Raw genomic sequence first — 17,946 nt, forward strand, 5'->3', positions numbered from 1 at the left:
CACTTCACTACATAAATCATACAATTAAAGCAGCTTTATTTTCTTTTTCCTTCCTTTAGTTTTTGAGGCGATCACATTACTGAACACAGCATCTCAACTCCAAACCCACACTGACTGCACGATCCATCATATTGGATCAACAAAGTTTACAGAACCCAGCATGGTAAATTGCATTGCCCCCCAATCACTATGGGACTGTCATACAACAGCTTACACCAATCCTCACTGAACTCAAACAACATGTATTAATCCTTGTGGAACCCTAAATATCAGCCAGCATCATTTGTTCAAAGACACTGCCTCCAGGTTGTTGGCTGCTTCATCCGTTTCCTCTTCATCTTCCTCCTCCTCATCGTCATCCTCCTCCTCCTCTGACTCGTCTGCAACAACAGAACAGATATTTTCATTCTTTTTTTTTTATTTAAAAAAAAAATCAAATTAAGTCAGTATGTGTCTGCAAATAACATAGCTGTTTAATACTTGAATTCCTGGAGAAAATTATGCAGTGGGGACAACATTTGTAACCCACTGTGACAAAGCAGCTTTGCTGAATCTGCATTGTAAAATACATATACTACACTGAAAGATTCATTGTTGTAGATAGTCAGAACTGCACGGATGGGAGCAACTGATTTCTGTCATGCTGAAAAGCTGCTCAACTGCTGTGTCAATATCGAAACAAAAGTATTAACAAACAAACAAACAACAAAAAAGCAATCAACAAAAAGCAGAGTTCTTAGAGTCTTTATATGTCGTGACATTTTGAAATTCTCAATTAAGGCAGTAGTGGTTACATTTACACCAAAATCCTTGCAACTCCTTATTCCAGCAAAAAAAAACAAAAAAAAACACCCCATAATTTTCTTCTTTTTTTTTTCTTTTTTTTTTTTTTAAATACAGCAGCAAAGCTCAAACCACCCCTGTTTACCCTTCCCAAACTTCAAACTACTGCATCTTCCAATACAGCAGTTGATATCCCCGCCTGAAAATATTCAAAGTGTGGTATCTGCGTCTGCCATGTGCTTGTTCAAGTCAGTTCAAATCGTTCAAAATGCCAGGGAAGTGTGTGTTTCAGGATCACTAGCTTAAAGAGGTACAATAAAGGGACTGGCTGATTGAAGATTCGAAAGATAAACATTAATTGTGTACAATGTACAGTTTGCAAGATATCACTCCATTTGTCTTTGATGAATGAAGGTTCCTACAAAATGAGGAAATGGTCTTTATTGAGTCACAAGGTCCTTATTATGGCATAATCTGAAGTCTCTGTGAACACTGAAATGTGAATACAGAAATAAATTCTATGAAGCATTTCACAAATGATGACAACTTAAGTCATAGTGGGGAGGTGGTGGGGGTGGGTGATTTGTCCATGCCAAGATTCTGCAGAAAAATCAGTCTTCGCATAAAGTTAGTTTGCTCTACCCTGGTAGGCAACACTATTGTGCAAATGCATATGTTTTATATATAAGTATGAATAATGTCATTATTACCATCCTGGTAGCGGCCGTTAGAGGACATGGACATTCCATAACCACTGAAGGAAAACCCTCCTCCATACGCCCCACCATAGTCATCATCATCATCATAATCGTCCATCTGCTGTCGTCCGTATTCGTATCGACGAGCTGCAAAGTTCATCAAAATCATTAGTGATAAGATCAGCAGTAATAATCATTTTATCTACTGAACGTATTCTGCTAGTCGCCATATTTTGCTGCCATTAGATTCACAGTGATGCTGGTCTGTTAGTCATACTTGATCAGACTTTAAATTGACTGTAAAAAATTTAGTTTAAAGGGGATGTGGTGGAGCGTATATGGATCAGTCCGCATGCTTTAATTGCCTCCTTAAAACTGATCAGACACGGCCCACTTAACCCCTTGACTGCTGACTTGGTCAAATGAGATCAGAGTGATATAAGCTAGAATCGCAGTGACATTTTTTCATGTACTTATTGGTGGTGTGACTGATTTTACTGAACAAATGTAACAGAATCCCAAGAAGAAAAGTCCAAATTCAGAATGGTGACTGACATCCTGACCTGTACATTCAGTCTTATCTCAATGAGATGACAACCCTTCCCTGACGTGCATACTCAGCAGTTCGTCAAGGGGAAGGAAGGCATGACAGTAATCTTTTTCTGGAACAGTCTTATATGGAAAGTGTTTCCTTGTGATGAGGCGGTGCTTATTTACATTCATCATCATCTCTTTCTGCATTCATGGGGTACAACTCCCATGTTAAACACGTTAAGTGCGAGTGTGCTTTTGCACGTTTTTAAACCTGCCGTAATAGACAGGCATAATCTATGGGATGGTGTGTATGCAGAGAGCAGAAGAGGACTTACTGGACATGCTGAGCTCCTTGACCTCGGAGGTCTCCTGGCCACACTTGGGACAAGGTATGACCTGATCCTTGGTGTACTTGACACCCTTGCGCCGAACATGGTCCTCACAGTAGCAGCTCTAAAAACAAGTCAGCAGCGACATCAATAACAACCACACTTACAGCAAAATATTTCCCCCAAACACTGCATCAGAAACACAATATATTTTCCCATGCTGCCTCAAGAATCACCTTGCACTTATGTTTAACTTTGAACTCCAAATGTTAAGTTGGGTCATGAGAGGAGGTTTACACATCAAACTATTTCTCAAACGCGTTTCTCATCTATCAAACTTACTTTATTGTTAAATAATGTGTGTGTGTGTGCATATGTATGTATGTATGTATGCATGCATATGTATGTGTGTGTGCGTGCGTGTGTATGTATATAATGTGTGTGTGTGTGTATATAAGTATGTGTGTGTGTATATATAGATATATATATATATATGTATGAGTGTGTGTGTGTGTGTGTGTGTGTGTGTGTGTAAATATATATGTGTGTGTGTGTGCAGAGAGCTAGCTTTTTCAGGGGAGTGAGGGGGTCAGGGGCGAAGGCTGGAGAGAAACTAGGCTATTGTCTAGGCATCAATCAGTATCAAACATCCTTACTCTGCATTTTTGGTTGGATACATAATTCAACACAAAATAACACAATCTAACCTGGCATCTTAAGCAGGAATACTGCCCATGATAATTAAACTCCAAAATAACACAATCTTACCTTGCACCTCAAGCAGGAATACTGCCCATGACGGTTACATGACAAACCTGTAACAGACCAAAACCAAGCAAATGAGGTCTGACCAAATGTTTTTTTCTTTCTACTGAGTATATTCTCACACACACACATGAATACAATATTTTACACACAATTAACACAAACTTACAAAATTAACCTGTTTTGGTATATGCTGTTTTCGGAAATATACCTATTACTCGAACACTTACAATCTATAGTAATACGATATGCAATATTCAGCAGTATTATATACATTATTATAAGTAAGGACATGCACACTCACAGCAGTTTTTGTACTGCATACTAACATGTCTGTATGCATGCCAATGCGCAGATGCTCATACAATTGTAGACACACATTGAAGTGTTCATTAAATTATCAATCATAGCTCTTCTAAGTATCATGAAGCTCTTCTTTTTTGAAGGCTTTCTACGACTGGTTGCACCAAGAAAAGTTTGCCTACTCCATCTTTTCAACATTTTTTCAATGGTTGAAATATCAGGGGTGCCTGAGGGGAATGCGAACAGGCAAGTTTAACTCTGAACAATGAATTTGGGTACATGCTGACAGTAAAGACAGAAGCAGGTTCTAAACTCATTAACCCTTTCGCTGCCAGGAAAATAAGATTTAAGTGAAATCTATTTGCCAGGGTTTTTTCACAAAAAACGGGTATAAATTTTCTAAAAATTCTGTGCTCTTTGTTATTGGAGAAAGACCCATAAAAGTATATATTTTCTGAAAGGTAAATGAATAAAGAATACAAAACACATGCTGGTTTCCCATTTTATATATTTTTAGTGACATGCTGTTGTTTTGAAATCAGTGTTTTGTTTTTTGTCACATTTTCAACTTGTTCATTTCAAACATTAGTCAGGTAATTTGCACAAAAACATCATATTTTCTGGACAAATGGATATCTGCAAACACAAAATCATACTAGAACAACCACAATATATATATATATTTTTTTTTAAGAGATAGATACACAATACATTGTGACTTCTCCAAGTGATAAGATGGATGTGAGGCCACGCCCCCTCAGTCTCCACCCCCCTCCTCCTCACCCCTCTCACACGGTCACTTGATTCAGTTCTCATCAGACCGTGTTGGCTGCGTGCCAAGACTATCGCTCTGCTGCTAATTCGGTCATCTGTCGTCTGCTAAGATCTGTACAGCCGGCATCACTCACTGACAGTCGCATCGTGGCCACTCTCTTCATTATTCATTTATTCTCTATCAGATCGTCCTATAAATGTTCATCTCTATCTTCTCCTTCGAATTTACGCTTCAATTCTTTCTGAGCATCAGCTAAAGAAAGAAATCATGGTTGATTTAGTTCGTCACGATCGCATGTCTTGAGCACGGCGTCAGTCCGACATTTTGTTGAGCGAGCGAGGAGAGAAGTCAGGCAAACACTTGGACAGTGACCCAACCAAAACGTTCAAATAAAGGACTGCTTCATGACGTAGATGGGGTTTCTAGCTATGAATAGAATCTAGAGAGATTCCCCAGGCTAAAGCTACCACTATTTTTGCCAAGGAAGTGAATGCAAACCAGGGAAAAGTCAGAATGTTTCGATGACGAGTTATCTCGTCATGCAGGCAGCGAAGCATACATGCTTGCCATGACGAGTTATCTCGTCATGCAGGCAGCCTAGGGGTTAATAAACATATCAGGACATTGCACCGGACAGTTGTATTGTTGGTTTTGTTCACACATGCACAACCACCCAACACCACACACACATGCACCTTTTTGAGAGCGCTCAGCAACTGTGCAAAATTGCTCGCAAATACTCATGTCAAAATACCCTTCTGTCTAATTTTGAATGACACCATTTTGGAGATTCTGGTCAAAACTGACATTCTGATATGTCAGCACCATGCTTTCTTAAATTCTCCCAGCAATGGTAATGCATAACTCATGCAACATATCCAATCATATCAGCTGTCTTAAACTGTGTCAAAGTTCAAGTCCTACTACAGGCAAATGACAAGTCTTGCTTGCTTCCCTTGATTTCAGGATTGTGAAATCATGTTGGTGAACTTGGCTGGCAGTGGTGCATGAGGAGAAGAAAGTGCGCAGAAATAGCTGATGTTGACTGGTTCTTGGAAATTAATTTTCATTATGACATCAGAATAAGGTCAAAGCAGACGTCAAGTCCTGAAACGTGTGGTGAGAACTAATCGAAGTGGGGTGGTACATGTCCTGTTTGCAATTACATGCTGTTCGCAGTTAGGCCTACCTAGTCCTATACCATGCCTTACACCACAACTCACATTTCAAAGTCTCAGCCTCCACCACCTGGCAGCTGGCTTGATGTTCAAACTGGTCATCCTCACACAGGAAGTTGGTACAGAAGCTGCACTTGAATATACGACCCCCTGTGTCACAGAACAATCAAAACTCTGCACTGTCAGCAGGTAATATCTCCAATAGCAAGTTTCAAACGAAGTTCAAAGCACATCCTCCAGGTTATACATCTGTCTGAAATAACTAATTTGAGTCACTCAATCTTTAAACAAGTGAAATAAACCAAACACCCATGAGTGGATGTTATGGTTTGAAATATTCATACTCCTCATCCGCTACCCAACCATAAAAACTATGATACAGGATCACACACATAACAGTTATATATAAACATATCACGCACACATACACACACACGGTAAAAATAATAATAATAATGATAATGATATTTATATAGTGCTGAATCTTGTGCAGAGACAAATCAAAGTGCTTTCGCACCTGTCAATCACACGCACGCATAACTCTAAAACTGGAGAAACTGAAGACAAGGAAGAGACAAGGGAGACTATTTTGGGAAGAGGTGGGTTTTAAGGCCAGACTTGAAAGAGCTGAGTGTGGAGACCTGACGAAGCGAAAGAGAAAGTTCATTCCAAATGCAAGGTCCAGAGACAGAGAAAGAACGGCAGCCAACAGCTGAGTGATTGAATCTGGGTATGCGTAAACAGAGTGGATCCGAAGCCAACTGTAGAGAGCGAGATGGAGTGTAGAGGTGAAGGCAGCCACACAGAAAGGAAGGGGCAGATTTGTGAATACATTTATAACACAGAATGCTGACCTTGTACTTTATTCTGTGTGAGACAGGGAGCCAGTGGAGATGTTGTAAAAGGAGTAGGACTGAATGGTCTATCGTGTCAAAGGCGGCTGACAAGTTGAGAAGAGTGAGAAGGGAAATTTGTCCTGAGACCCTTGAAGCAACCACAGGACTCGCTCCCCTGGACACCAGACGAGAAGAGAAAGTTCTCATACAGTATGAAAAACTCCAAAAGACTTCCCTCACACCCAGCCCACCAACAGCTGCAAGAACTAACCAAAAATAGACTGAAGAGAAGCAGCTTCAACCACCTGGCAAAAGAACTGCTGAGAACCCACAGCCACATCCTCCCCAGCACCCCTGAAGAACGAGAGCCTCTCCAGGATGCCGAAGAATGGAATCTTCAGCAGGACGGCGTGTTCTACACTACAGACGTGGCAGGAGTGACCAGCAAGGGAGACCAGCCAGACTACAAGCTGAAGACCCTCACGCTGGAGATGCTGCACGCAAAGTACAATGCCTCAGTGTGGACTCGCATCTACACTGATGGATCTGCTGATGCAGCCATTAAGAATGGAGGAAGTGGAATCTACATCAGTCACCCAGATGGCCACACCTCCACACACTCTCTGCCTGGGGGTGGACGCTCGTCAAACTACCGGGTCGAACTTACTGCTCTGAGAGAAGCTGCCAGACTGATCAAAGCAGATCAACACCCGCCTGAACAGGTCATCTTTCTGACAGACTGCAGATCAGCCATCCAAAAATTGCAGTCACCCAGTGAGCAGTTGGAAAGAGACACACAGCGCCTGCTTGGTGATCTCTCGCTACACACACACGTCGCTGTCCAGTGGATCCCTACCCACTGTGGTCTGGCAGGAAACGAGGAGGCGGACAGACTGGCCAAGTCTGGCAGCAGACTGGAGCAGACAAACGAGCCAGTCTAATACAGGGAGGCAAAAACTCTGGTCAAACGAAAATTCAAAAACATATTCCAGCAACAACATAGCCATCCACCTGATGACCAGATGCCTCACCTGCAGCATTTCCAGCAGACAATCATATTCTGACTACGCACGGGGCACTGCCGCCTGCGAGACCACATGTACCGAATAAAGCTGTCACACACTCCTGACTACCCGTGTAAGACAGGCCCACAAACCCCGGAGCACATCCTGCAGTCCTGCCCCCTGTATCAAGATGCACGGACGCAGCAGTGGCCCTATGGAGCCACACTGGCAGAAAAGCTCTGGGGCACCAAAGAAGATCTCATCAAGACCACCACCTTCATTTCCAGCATTGGACTGCAAGTCTGAGACCATGATCACAGGGAACGCAGAAGAAGAAGAAGAAGTAGTCCTGAGACACTAGCAGTAGATTATTCAGGATGTAGAGGACAGTTGTTTCCGTGCTGTGGTCAGCGTGATAGGCAGACTGAAATGGGTGGATGAGATTGTTGAAACAAAGGCGGTTGTTGAGCTGCTTCAGGACAGCTTTATCAAGGAGTTTGGACAGGAATGGAATGGTTGATAGTTTTTCAAAACGTTTGCATCAAGGTTGGGTTTCTTCAGAAGAGGCCGGACGACAGCAGTTTTGTAAGTGGATGGAAACGTTCCAGTAATAAAGGATGAGTTGACAATATTGGTGATGGTGGGGAGAAGCTGCGAGACACACTGGGAAAAGACAGAGGCTGGTAAAGGATCGAGTTCACAGGATTTTATTGTCACTTCTTTCAGGATTTCATGGATTTCTGTTTCAGTCAATAGATTAAAGGAATGGAGAGGAGTGCCATTGAAATGGCATCCTCCTTATCATTAATGTGTCAAATAAATAGCTTCAGATCAAAGTTACAACAGCAACTGATGGCTCAAGAAACTGCTCTTTATAATCTAAAACAGGTATACTGGGACAAAGAGAATAATACACATGTACACACACACATACACACAAAAAAAACTCAGTGAAAGAGCCTACCATGTTCCCAGACCCCTCGCTTGCACTCAAAACATACAGAGTCCTGAAGTGGGCAGGTACAGGCATGAGTCTGCAGACACTTACGGCCATGGCACACCCAGGCCTCACAGAAGTCACATACAGCTCCCTGAAAGTTAGGGGGGAAAAAGTGAGGCAAGGCCTTTTAGACTCGCATATGACACCCATTTTAATAATTAAATTTTATCCAGAAACAGTTACTGCACAGAACAGAAAAACTGTTATTGCAAAACATAAGAAACCCACTTGACCCCTGAAAAAAAAAATTCTTCAGAGAATAAATTCCTCTGGAACCTCAAACTTGTCAATATGATAACAGAAATAAAATTTCTGATTCTGCAGTTTATGACCCTTACAGTTTCTGCTAATGTTACATGTCTGTCTGAGGTGTATGTGCGCCTGCCTGAAATCTGAGAGAATGACACAGAAAACTAATAATAGGTGCCCTATGGCAGCTGTCAGTCGGCTCTACCCATGTAGGCAGCCTGTTATGCAAATGACTCCATATTTGTAAAGTGCTTAGAGCTTTGTCTCTGGCTGAGGATAGGCGCTATATAACTTATAAGTATCCAAATCATTCATTCACAATGAGCATGTTCATCCAAGGATGGACAGGAGCTACACTGTGGTGGGACAGTGAAGGCAATCACGATGTTTAACAAAATTCGTTTTTTTCATTATGTATTTCAGACGTGATATCTCTATTTCATTCCATAAAACCCCCTGACTACCCCCCAACCAAACAGCATGGCTGCCTTAATGGTACCGTAAAATTTGTTGGCACACATGCAGAGGGGGATTGGGAGGGCAGAGACAGAGAGAAAGATTGTGAGAAATCTATACATAGTACTCGTATCTGTATTTCAAATTAATGTTTTGATGCTGTAAGTATCTTTTCTTAAATGCCTCTGAACATTCTTATGCTCGAGTTTCATTATGACTTTTGTCAGTTTTGATGAATGAATATGGATAGAAGCAAAAAAATAAAAAACAAAAAAAGTCCCATGTGATAGCTTCATGAAGTGATTTGTTTTGTCCCTCAATGTGACACAAATATATTACATATTATAAACCTACCACCATGGCCAGACCAGTGGTGAAGGTCCCTCCGTGCTTGATCACACAGTCCCCTGTCTTCATCATACACTTGGACTTCCCTGGGGGGGGAAACATAAATGAAAAACACTTGGCATGCATAAGACAGTACTATGAGCTATCATCACTTTCATAAAGAAAACTACTTAGACAAGCTTCCATTGAGAAAAACACAAACAAAAAACACTTGCAAGCATAAACCAGCTATTGTCACTCTCACATTAAGAAAATTACTTACACAAGTTTCAATTTGTGTGCCAATTTCTTTTCTTAACATAAATGTGCTGACCCAATTCACACACACACAAATGAACATTTATTATACATTGTACACCTACACCAATAGGCTGCAGAGGATAAGTTACCTGGTCTTTATTTATTTTTTTTTTTTTAGGTGGTTTTTTTATAGTTTTTTTCTCAGTTTCAATCATAAAGATAAGAAGATGCCAGCAACAACCTTTGTTTTTCTTTTGTTTGTTTGTTTGTTGTTGTTTTTGCCTAATTCTGGTCAGAATAAAATCCTGAATAGTTCTTTTGGAATGTGAACTGGGAGGTGAAGAGCAAAACTGACATTATTCATCTGTTTTACAGGATGCTGTTGTCTTGTCTTCACTGTGGCATAATTCATAACACCATTCCATCACAAATGAGAAAATGTTCAATGTTATGTTGCCACAGCCACTTAAACCAAACAGTAACAAACAATTGAAAAAAGACAAAAGAAAAAAAGAAAAGAAAGTAGAAACAGGATGTGCTCGTGAAAAGCAGTATCCCCAGTTAGTGTCTGACACTGACACCGTGACAGAAAAATAGTGTAAAGCGGAAAGAAAATGATATGAACACAGCACGCATCACAAAATCTACAACACATTTGGAGAGGAAGCCTAGTGATAATGCACCCAAATAGGAAGCAAGTGTACATGTAATTGAGAGTATTACTCTCCACCTTCACTAGAGCTCGAGTGGTGGTATGGATCATGGTAAGACATAATAGACCTATGTCCTATGTGCAAACTGCACTCAGCACACATAAAAGAATCTGGGGAAACAAAGAGGTTGTCCCTCCCTTCCCTGGCAAAGTTAACTTTGATACTAAAACAAATACACTTGCAGAAAGAAAAAAAGCACAAAAAACAAAACAAAAACTAGGCCTTGCACTGTCACTGTGGCAAAGCTCTCACCCCAGAGAAAGCAGCCCAAATTTCATACACAGAAGCCTGTTGTGATAGAAAGTAAAACAATATGATACATTATGCATGTTTTGTCTCTTGCCCACCAGCACTTACCACATTGTCCGCAGACAGGCAGACGCTGCACAGCTCCGCAGAAATAACAGAATGCCCTGTTCTTCTGTGACCTGCACAACCAGAACATCCAGCACATTTCATTTTCAGTCTTTTAGCCTCTGATAGAAAATGGAACTCAAATATTAGACAAAACATATTCATATGCTTAGATTTTTTGACAAATGACAGTTCCCAGCTAGCATAAAAAAGTGCATCCTTTCGACTGTTTCAGTTTAAAATTGTAAGCTTTAACTGATATATAAAAGAATCTTTCCATAATTCAGCAAACAATTATAGTACTGTATATAGGCCTGCATCATGCATGTATGCAAATTTATTTCCCAGTTTTCACTCTCTTCCAAGAGTAGCCCTTTGGAAACACATGGAAAAATAATGTAAGGAATACACAAAGACACATGAATGGTGCTGGACAGCTGAAAGAGAACAGAAGGAGAATAGCTATACCTGGGGGAAGCTAGGTATTACACTTATAGCAAGACAGTTGGCAATGGAAATCTTTACGTGCCATACCTTTCACTCAGACATTCAGTCCAAATAAAAGAAACATTATCAGTCACCAATAAAAACAGAAAAGGTATAAGCTTGCAAGTATCATGCAAAAGACTGTACAATGTGTGTGTGTGTGTGTGTGTGTGTGTGTGTGAGCGCGTGCGTGTGTGTGTGTGACACACACACACACACACACACACACACACACAGAGCATGAAAGCAAGTTACATGGATTTGACTTGACAGTTCCCCCACTGCACTTGCAGTAGCCAATTCCCCTAAGACCAATCACAGCAGCCAATTTACAAAAACAAAAATACAATAAAAGCTATTGTAAAGTGTTCACTTTCACAATCCATCTCACTGGCATGTGCTTAAAGAAATACTGATTTAGTCATTGTACCATTCACAAGCGGCTTGTCTTAAGTGTCAAATGATTATTTTTGCACAATCGGATGCCCACATGTGTAGAGCTGATCTGACAGCTGCCTTTAGCTAAGTTCAGGCACTCATAATTTGTTTCTTGTGTCAAAAACATTCTCACTTCAGTCAGGCTTTGGTCAAGTGCACACACACACTATATTGGTACTGATATTTCTTTTTATCACAACAGATTTCTTTGTGTCAAATTCGGGCTGCTCTCCACAGGGAGAGCGCGTCGCTACACTACAGCACCACCCTTTTCTTTTTTGTATTTTTTGCTGCATGCAGTTTTATTTGTTTTTCCTATCGCAGTGGATTTTTCTACAGAATTTTGCCAGGAACAACCCTCAAGATGCCGTGGGTTCTTTTACGTGCGCTAAATGCATGCTGCACACGGGACCTCAGATTATCATCTCATCTGATTGACTTGCATCCAGACTACCACTGGGCCATGATTCGAACCAGCGCACTCAGATTCTCTCGCTTCCTAGGCAGACGCGTTACCTCTAGGCCATCACTCCACACATATATATATGTAAGAATAAAAACAAAATAAAATGGTTTTTTCTTCACAATTTTGCCTGGGACGACACTTGCCGGGAATTTTTAAGATGCACTAAGTGCATGCAGCATACAGGACCTTGGTTTATTGTTTTATCTGATTGACAAATAACATTATGTCAAAAAAAGGAGTGATAGGACTAAGGCTAGGGGGCACACAATTGTGAAACAATAACACTAATAGTAACTAAGAATAATTAGAATTAGATCAGCATTATCAATCATTCAAATGTTCTATAAATCAATAAAAGAGACATTTTTAATGTTATGATGCAATGCTCTATTACTATTAAGTCTATCATTAAAAAAAAGCAAAACAGGTATTTACTCACCTTTTGCACTGATCACATTCCTGAAAAATGAATGGTCAAGTTAAAAATAATACACATTTCATACTATCATAAGATCACACATTTAAAATGCAATAATCCCCACTGACATTAATTCATAATAAATGGTGATCCTGTGTCATAACTTTTCTCTTGATTTTTGGAATCAATACATGTTCTGATGGATAAACAAAATCTATCTCACTGCTTCAGTACAATGTTTGTTTGTTTTCTTTTCATTATACCTCTTACCCACCCCACTTTACCCTCTACTGAAATAATCATGTAGTATCTGTGTGTGTCTGTGGGTGGGTGTATGTGTGCTTGTGAGCATGCATGTGAGCATATATGTGTGTGTGGGTGTGTGTGTAGTTTTTTGTTGTTGTTTGTTTGTTTGTTTTTTCTGTGTGTGATTATTCAAACAAAATTTTGTACTATTAGGGAGAGTGTGCAGGCCTACTTTTGTCAGATTTTCATCAGGATTCCCTGGTTATTTTTAGCTAAAATTTTGTTGTGGAAATCACCGTTCCAGCGAAAAGATTTTGAACAATTTCAGTGGGGTATTTTTGCAGGTTTACAAGCAATGTTTGGTTTTATAATTACACCAATTTTGCTTTAATCTTCTATGTTTACTTTGAGCGTGTTTCTTGTCATATCTCTGCCATTAAGTATTCAAACTGATCTATTTAAAATTCGACACAGAGCCTCATTTGGATTCAAATTTGGGAAGACTTGTCACACCGAATATCAGTCTGAAGCATCATTCTATCCAAAGCACGCATATTTTTTCATCTCTTTGTGAAGTTCAGGGAAGGAGAAATCATTATTTTGGACAACTGTTGATGGGATCCATTACAATATATATATATTCCATTTCAAGGCAAAGGTTTAATGGATTACGTGATCACTGATCTGCTTTCTGTCATTTGTTTATGCCAGATATTGATCGGAGGAATCTATACCTTTTTTTAGAATTTTTATTTGTATGGTAATAAACTTACTGTGTTGCTTTCTTTTAAAATGCTGTAGAATAGATGTCTTTAGCTCTAAAGACCTTTTTGATGACATAGATTTTGTTGTTTGGATCAGTCTGTGCAAAGAAAAAGATGTGATCAAACTCTGCTGAAAAGTTGTCTGAAGAAAGGCAAACCCAGAAAAGTAAGTTACGGTGGTGGGCTACCCATGACATCATATGACCTACTTGAGTACTTCTACTAGTTCTAGCTCTGCAAGCGACAAAAAGTCCACAACAAAATAGGGCCTGCACGCCCTTCCTATTGTTTTGGTGTATAGATACACATATCTGTGTTTTTTCATGTGCAGAGGTATGTTATTATGTGCATATGTTTTGTTTCATGTATGGCGCTCAGTGCCATTTCATGTGGAGTTTGCATCATATAAGTACAGTGAAGTACTTATAATTATTATTACAATAACATTATTATTATTATTCATATTTCTGTACCAGTCTGGCTGTTCTGACTCTTATAGTTATACATTATAGTAGTTATATCCTTAATTATAGTTATACCTCCTGCCCGCCTAAAAACCAGCCACAGGAAATGCCCATTCTTCACGAGCACCATCAGTGGGTTGAACAATCTTCCACAAGAAGGAATATCACTGGCCTCAGTGGAGGATTTTAAATTCCAAATTTAACTTTCTCCCAGTGCCCTTTGTCTGTCCTCCCCCTAACCCCTCTACTCCCCCCCAAAAACTGCCTCCTTCCCACATCCTCTCCAGTTTCATGTCCCACCAAACCCCATCATCCAGATCCACTTTTGTACTTCTCTTCCATCCACCCCGTCCCACCCACACACACACTCTCCCTCCAATGACTGGACGGTATCCTAACTTGTGACGCACGTGGTGGGTGAAAAGAGTTTTTTTTTTCTTTTCTTATCTCATCGGTCAACATATTGCGCTTGAAACATCATCCTTCGTGTGTGTACCAATGTACATGTCAATCTATGGTAGATGATGGAAAGACAAAAATGCCTAGAATCATCAAGGGATTAATGTAATGTAATGGGAGGACAAAACAACAAGAAAAGCCTTTGGACCATGTCTGTTACTCGACTCACTGTAAGTGTACTGTAACCTTGCACGTTATCTCCTGACTGACTCACCATCAACAAATTACAAAATCTGGTCGCCAGATCTCTATCATGCTGTGCGTTCCGAATATCACGCTGTCTCTCCTTTTGCTTCTCTGCCTTTTTACGGGCCCCAGTCTTCTTTTTTGGCATTATTCCTGTCTGCTGTGTTTCACACCAACTTTCTCAAAGTTTGTAGCAGGGCATGGGATCTGACCGGAACAACATTTTCTTTCCGGTACGCATGCGTACTTATCACTCGACGGCAGCAGCCAGATTTCTTGAGGAACTATCATTGGTGGTCCGAAGGCTGTCTGCTTTTGATCGCTTTGCTTATGGGGACGGTTGCGACCGAAGAAGCAGCATAAATGGGGTTGCAGCCTTTAGAATTCGCGGACTGTCTGACAGACAGTCCGAATTTCAGGACGAAGCTAAGTGAACATGAACGTGAACTTGAGCGATCGAGCAAAGCAATTAAGAGTCTGATTCAGCACGGAAAGCAAGTGTTCGAAGCCGCAAAACGTAAGTCAAATGTAGAATGTTGGTTGACCGTCATATTGTCACACACCGACACACAGATAAGCTAAAGTTAATGAGCGCACTTACGGGTAAAATGGTGGCTGAAACTTAATAGGAAGCCCCTGACTTGAGTTATGCCAGGTATCCGTGCTTCAACAACGAATGCGTGGAGTGATTATGTTTCAAGTGGAGAGCTCAGTGAAGTGACAACACGGAAGCGCCAACGGGAAATAGCCAACTGGAAGACCATGATAACAGTCAATGGTCAGACGGGATGATAAAATAACATCTTGATTTAATTTGTGTGAAAGGCTACACACAAATGAGTGGATTTCAAACTAGTTGGCATGAGACCAGTCAGTCCACCAAGTCATCATTATGCAGTGTGTGTGTGTGTGTGTGTAAACATGAGGGGAAGGGAGATGGTAGAATGTTGAGTCAAAATTATAAAGAAGTTTATGATTAATCATTGCTAGACTTTTTTTTTCTAGCTGTTGGCTGTTTTTCAGTATTTGATACACAGTTATGAAAAAAAGAAGAAGAAAACCTGAATGCCTTGCATAATTTGAGTGGTATTTCACACACACACACACACACACACACACACACACACACACATGCACACACACACGTGTGTGTGTGTATCAGTAGTGTATGTTATAAACAGTCTAGTGTTATTTTGTTTATTTGTTTTTGTGTGTGTTTGTGTGTCTGTGTGTGTCTATCATATCATATCAAGGCGTGCAGGCCTGACGAGGCCTTTTGCCCGCTTGATGTGGGGAAGAAAAAGAGAGTCCCCACATATGTCTGATGCATTTTTCAACATTGAGTGCGCAATGCTTGAAAAATCAATGAATATGTAAATGAGTTTTGTATTTAAAATTTTTCAAATGAATATCAAGATAATTTTTAAATGTATTCACTGTTCCTGCGGAAACAACATCTTGTGACAAATTGTTCCAAACATTTGTTACTCTGTTAGTAAAGAAATGTGCAAATCTGGAAGTTTTAGCTGAAACTTTTAATAGTTTGTAGGAATGGCCTCTTGTGGTACTGTTCTCATTCAATGTAAACAAAGAGTTTATGGTTCTGCTGTCATATAATCCATGTGTCATTTTATTTTTTAAATCACCACGCAGTCTTCTATATTCTAAACTTGGTAACTTAAGTGCTTGCAACCTACTCTATGTGTGTGTGTGCTTTTGCAAAATTTTATTTATGAGACAAGAGAAATGTTAAGGTGTTAATAATAACTATAGATAATAATTGTTATAGGCAGTACACAAAGAAAGTTTCTGTATATTGCTGATTATGGCAGTTTTTGGCATGAAATTTACTCTCTTTTTTTTTATGTCTGTAGTCTCTCTGCTGGTTTGAGAGCACATTGTTACATTTGAACAATACATTTAAAGAATTTTTTTTATTGTGAATTTAGTCAGTTTCACAAGTAACATGGATTGGAGAAAGATCTGTAAAATTAAAATGCTGTCTTTGGTAAAAACCACAACAGCACATTTTTACCTGGAATAACACGATGTAAGATCTATTTTTAAGCCAGTTATGCACTGATCATTACCTCTATCTGTATTATATATATAAATATAGCTATGAATTCTTAGTCACTACTATTGTGAACATGCAAACTTTAAAAAAAAAGTAATCTCTTACCCTAATTTTTTTTACACACGCATGCACGCTGACTCACTCACTCACTCACACACACACACACACACACACACACACACACACACACTATTTATTACTCACTTCTCACTAGTTTAAGGGGATAGGAAAGAAAAGGAATGGAAGATGACAAGAACTTGGCAGAGACTAGATACTGTTTCAGCTGAAGCCATTGACTACATATGAAGACATACATACACATTCATTAAGAGCAGTAAGACTGTAAGATGGCAAACAGGGCTGTAAGAGGGCATATCCAACAGCATTGTACAGGTGAATCGTTCTCTATTGTAATTTGCTTTTCTCTTGTTTTCTTTAGATTTTTTCTGTGACAGAATGTACATTGAGGGTATGCATGTTTTAGTTCTTTCCTTTTATTATATTTCTTTCTTTTTTTTTTCTTTTTTTTTTATAGCATGTGATGCTGTGAACTTTCAATTATGATCCCTTTTTTTAAAATCTTCCAATTGGTCTCCACAATATTTGTTGAGTTACTACACTATATGTTTAAAAGAATATTTAATGTTATGTAATATATGTGGTATTTGACTTGATTTAAAACATAATCATGTATTATTCCTTAGGGAGCTGTATTAATGCTGTAATGGGATCTAATAATATTTGTTCAGTTATACAATTATGACAGTCATATAAAAGTTACATAATCAATAATGAAATATATATTTTTTTAATCATGTACTATCTTTCCTTGGAGCATATATGTGTTCTTTTTCTACCCCCTAGAGCTGTCCAAAGCACAAAAGACGTTTGCGAAGGATCTCAAAGACTTCAACTTTGAGTGCATTGACCAGCAGACAGATGAAGAAATCAAAATTGGTGAGCATTAGTTTTTGTTCTTCCAGCCTTCACGACTGTTAAAACCCTGAAACTATATTTGCTGATGGAGGGTACTGTAGTGTGTGTGTGTGTGTGTGTGTGTGTGTGTGTGTGTGTAGTTCATAATCAACAAGAATTCCTTTAGTACTCAAAAGAAACCAAGAAAAAAACCAACACATATTTAACACTCATTTTTTTTATTTCAATTGTTGGTCACACAGTAACTGTTCAGCTAGTCCGTCATTGGCTATTTACTGGTCAGTCAGTCATTTGTTTGAGTATTTATTTTCAGTTAGTCAGTTAGTTACCAACTACTGCTGAACTAGTCATCGGTCAGATACTGGTCAGTTACTGAGTTAGTCTTTGAATTTTGATCAGGTCAGCCTGTCTGTAAGTCTGTTAATTATTGGTCATCCAGTA

The 17,946-nt window shown here is 39.5% G+C and overlaps 2 protein-coding genes across 2 annotated transcripts in view; one reads left to right on the forward strand and one right to left on the reverse strand.

Annotated features, from left to right (window-relative positions):
* Positions 1 to 19: 19 nt before the first annotated feature.
* On the reverse strand, positions 20 to 14,713 carry LOC143299015 (zinc finger protein 330 homolog). The gene is made up of 10 exons (XM_076612089.1): positions 14,521 to 14,713; positions 12,395 to 12,414; positions 10,569 to 10,639; positions 9,265 to 9,344; positions 8,170 to 8,296; positions 5,411 to 5,515; positions 3,113 to 3,159; positions 2,351 to 2,468; positions 1,494 to 1,628; positions 20 to 380 (listed from the first exon to the last, which is right to left on the reverse strand). The coding sequence occupies exons 1-10, from the start codon at positions 14,638 to 14,640 to the stop codon at positions 280 to 282; spliced, it is 924 nt and encodes a 307-aa protein (XP_076468204.1). The 5' UTR covers positions 14,641 to 14,713; the 3' UTR covers positions 20 to 279.
* Positions 14,714 to 14,782: 69 nt separating this feature from the next.
* Positions 14,783 to 17,946, forward strand: part of LOC143299014 (rho GTPase-activating protein 26-like) — a 65,349-nt gene continuing 62,185 nt past the window's right edge. Inside the window, exons 1-2 of the mRNA XM_076612087.1 lie at positions 14,783 to 15,009; positions 17,434 to 17,526. Coding sequence (XP_076468202.1) covers positions 14,856 to 15,009; positions 17,434 to 17,526 — 247 coding nt within the window. The 5' untranslated portion in view covers positions 14,783 to 14,855. The remainder of the gene's footprint in view (positions 15,010 to 17,433; positions 17,527 to 17,946) is intronic.

The sequence above is a fragment of the Babylonia areolata genome, chromosome 24 (genome assembly GCF_041734735.1).
Source record: "Babylonia areolata isolate BAREFJ2019XMU chromosome 24, ASM4173473v1, whole genome shotgun sequence".
Lineage (NCBI taxonomy): Eukaryota > Metazoa > Mollusca > Gastropoda > Neogastropoda > Buccinidae > Babylonia > Babylonia areolata.

What these genes read in the sequence shown, in the direction of transcription:
- LOC143299015 (XM_076612089.1), bottom strand. Translation starts at nt 14,640, where the DNA reads ATGCCAAAAAAGAAGACTGGGGCCCGTAAAAAGGCAGAGAAGCAAAAG. An exon ending in GGAGGCTGAGACTTTGAAAT is followed by an intron (nt 3,160 to 5,410) that starts GTGAGTTGTGGT and finishes GGTCTGTTACAG; the next exon opens with GTTTGTCATGTAACCGTCAT. An exon ending in CAAGGAGCTCAGCATGTCCA is followed by an intron (nt 1,629 to 2,350) that starts GTAAGTCCTCTT and finishes TGAACTTTGCAG; the next exon opens with CTCGTCGATACGAATACGGA.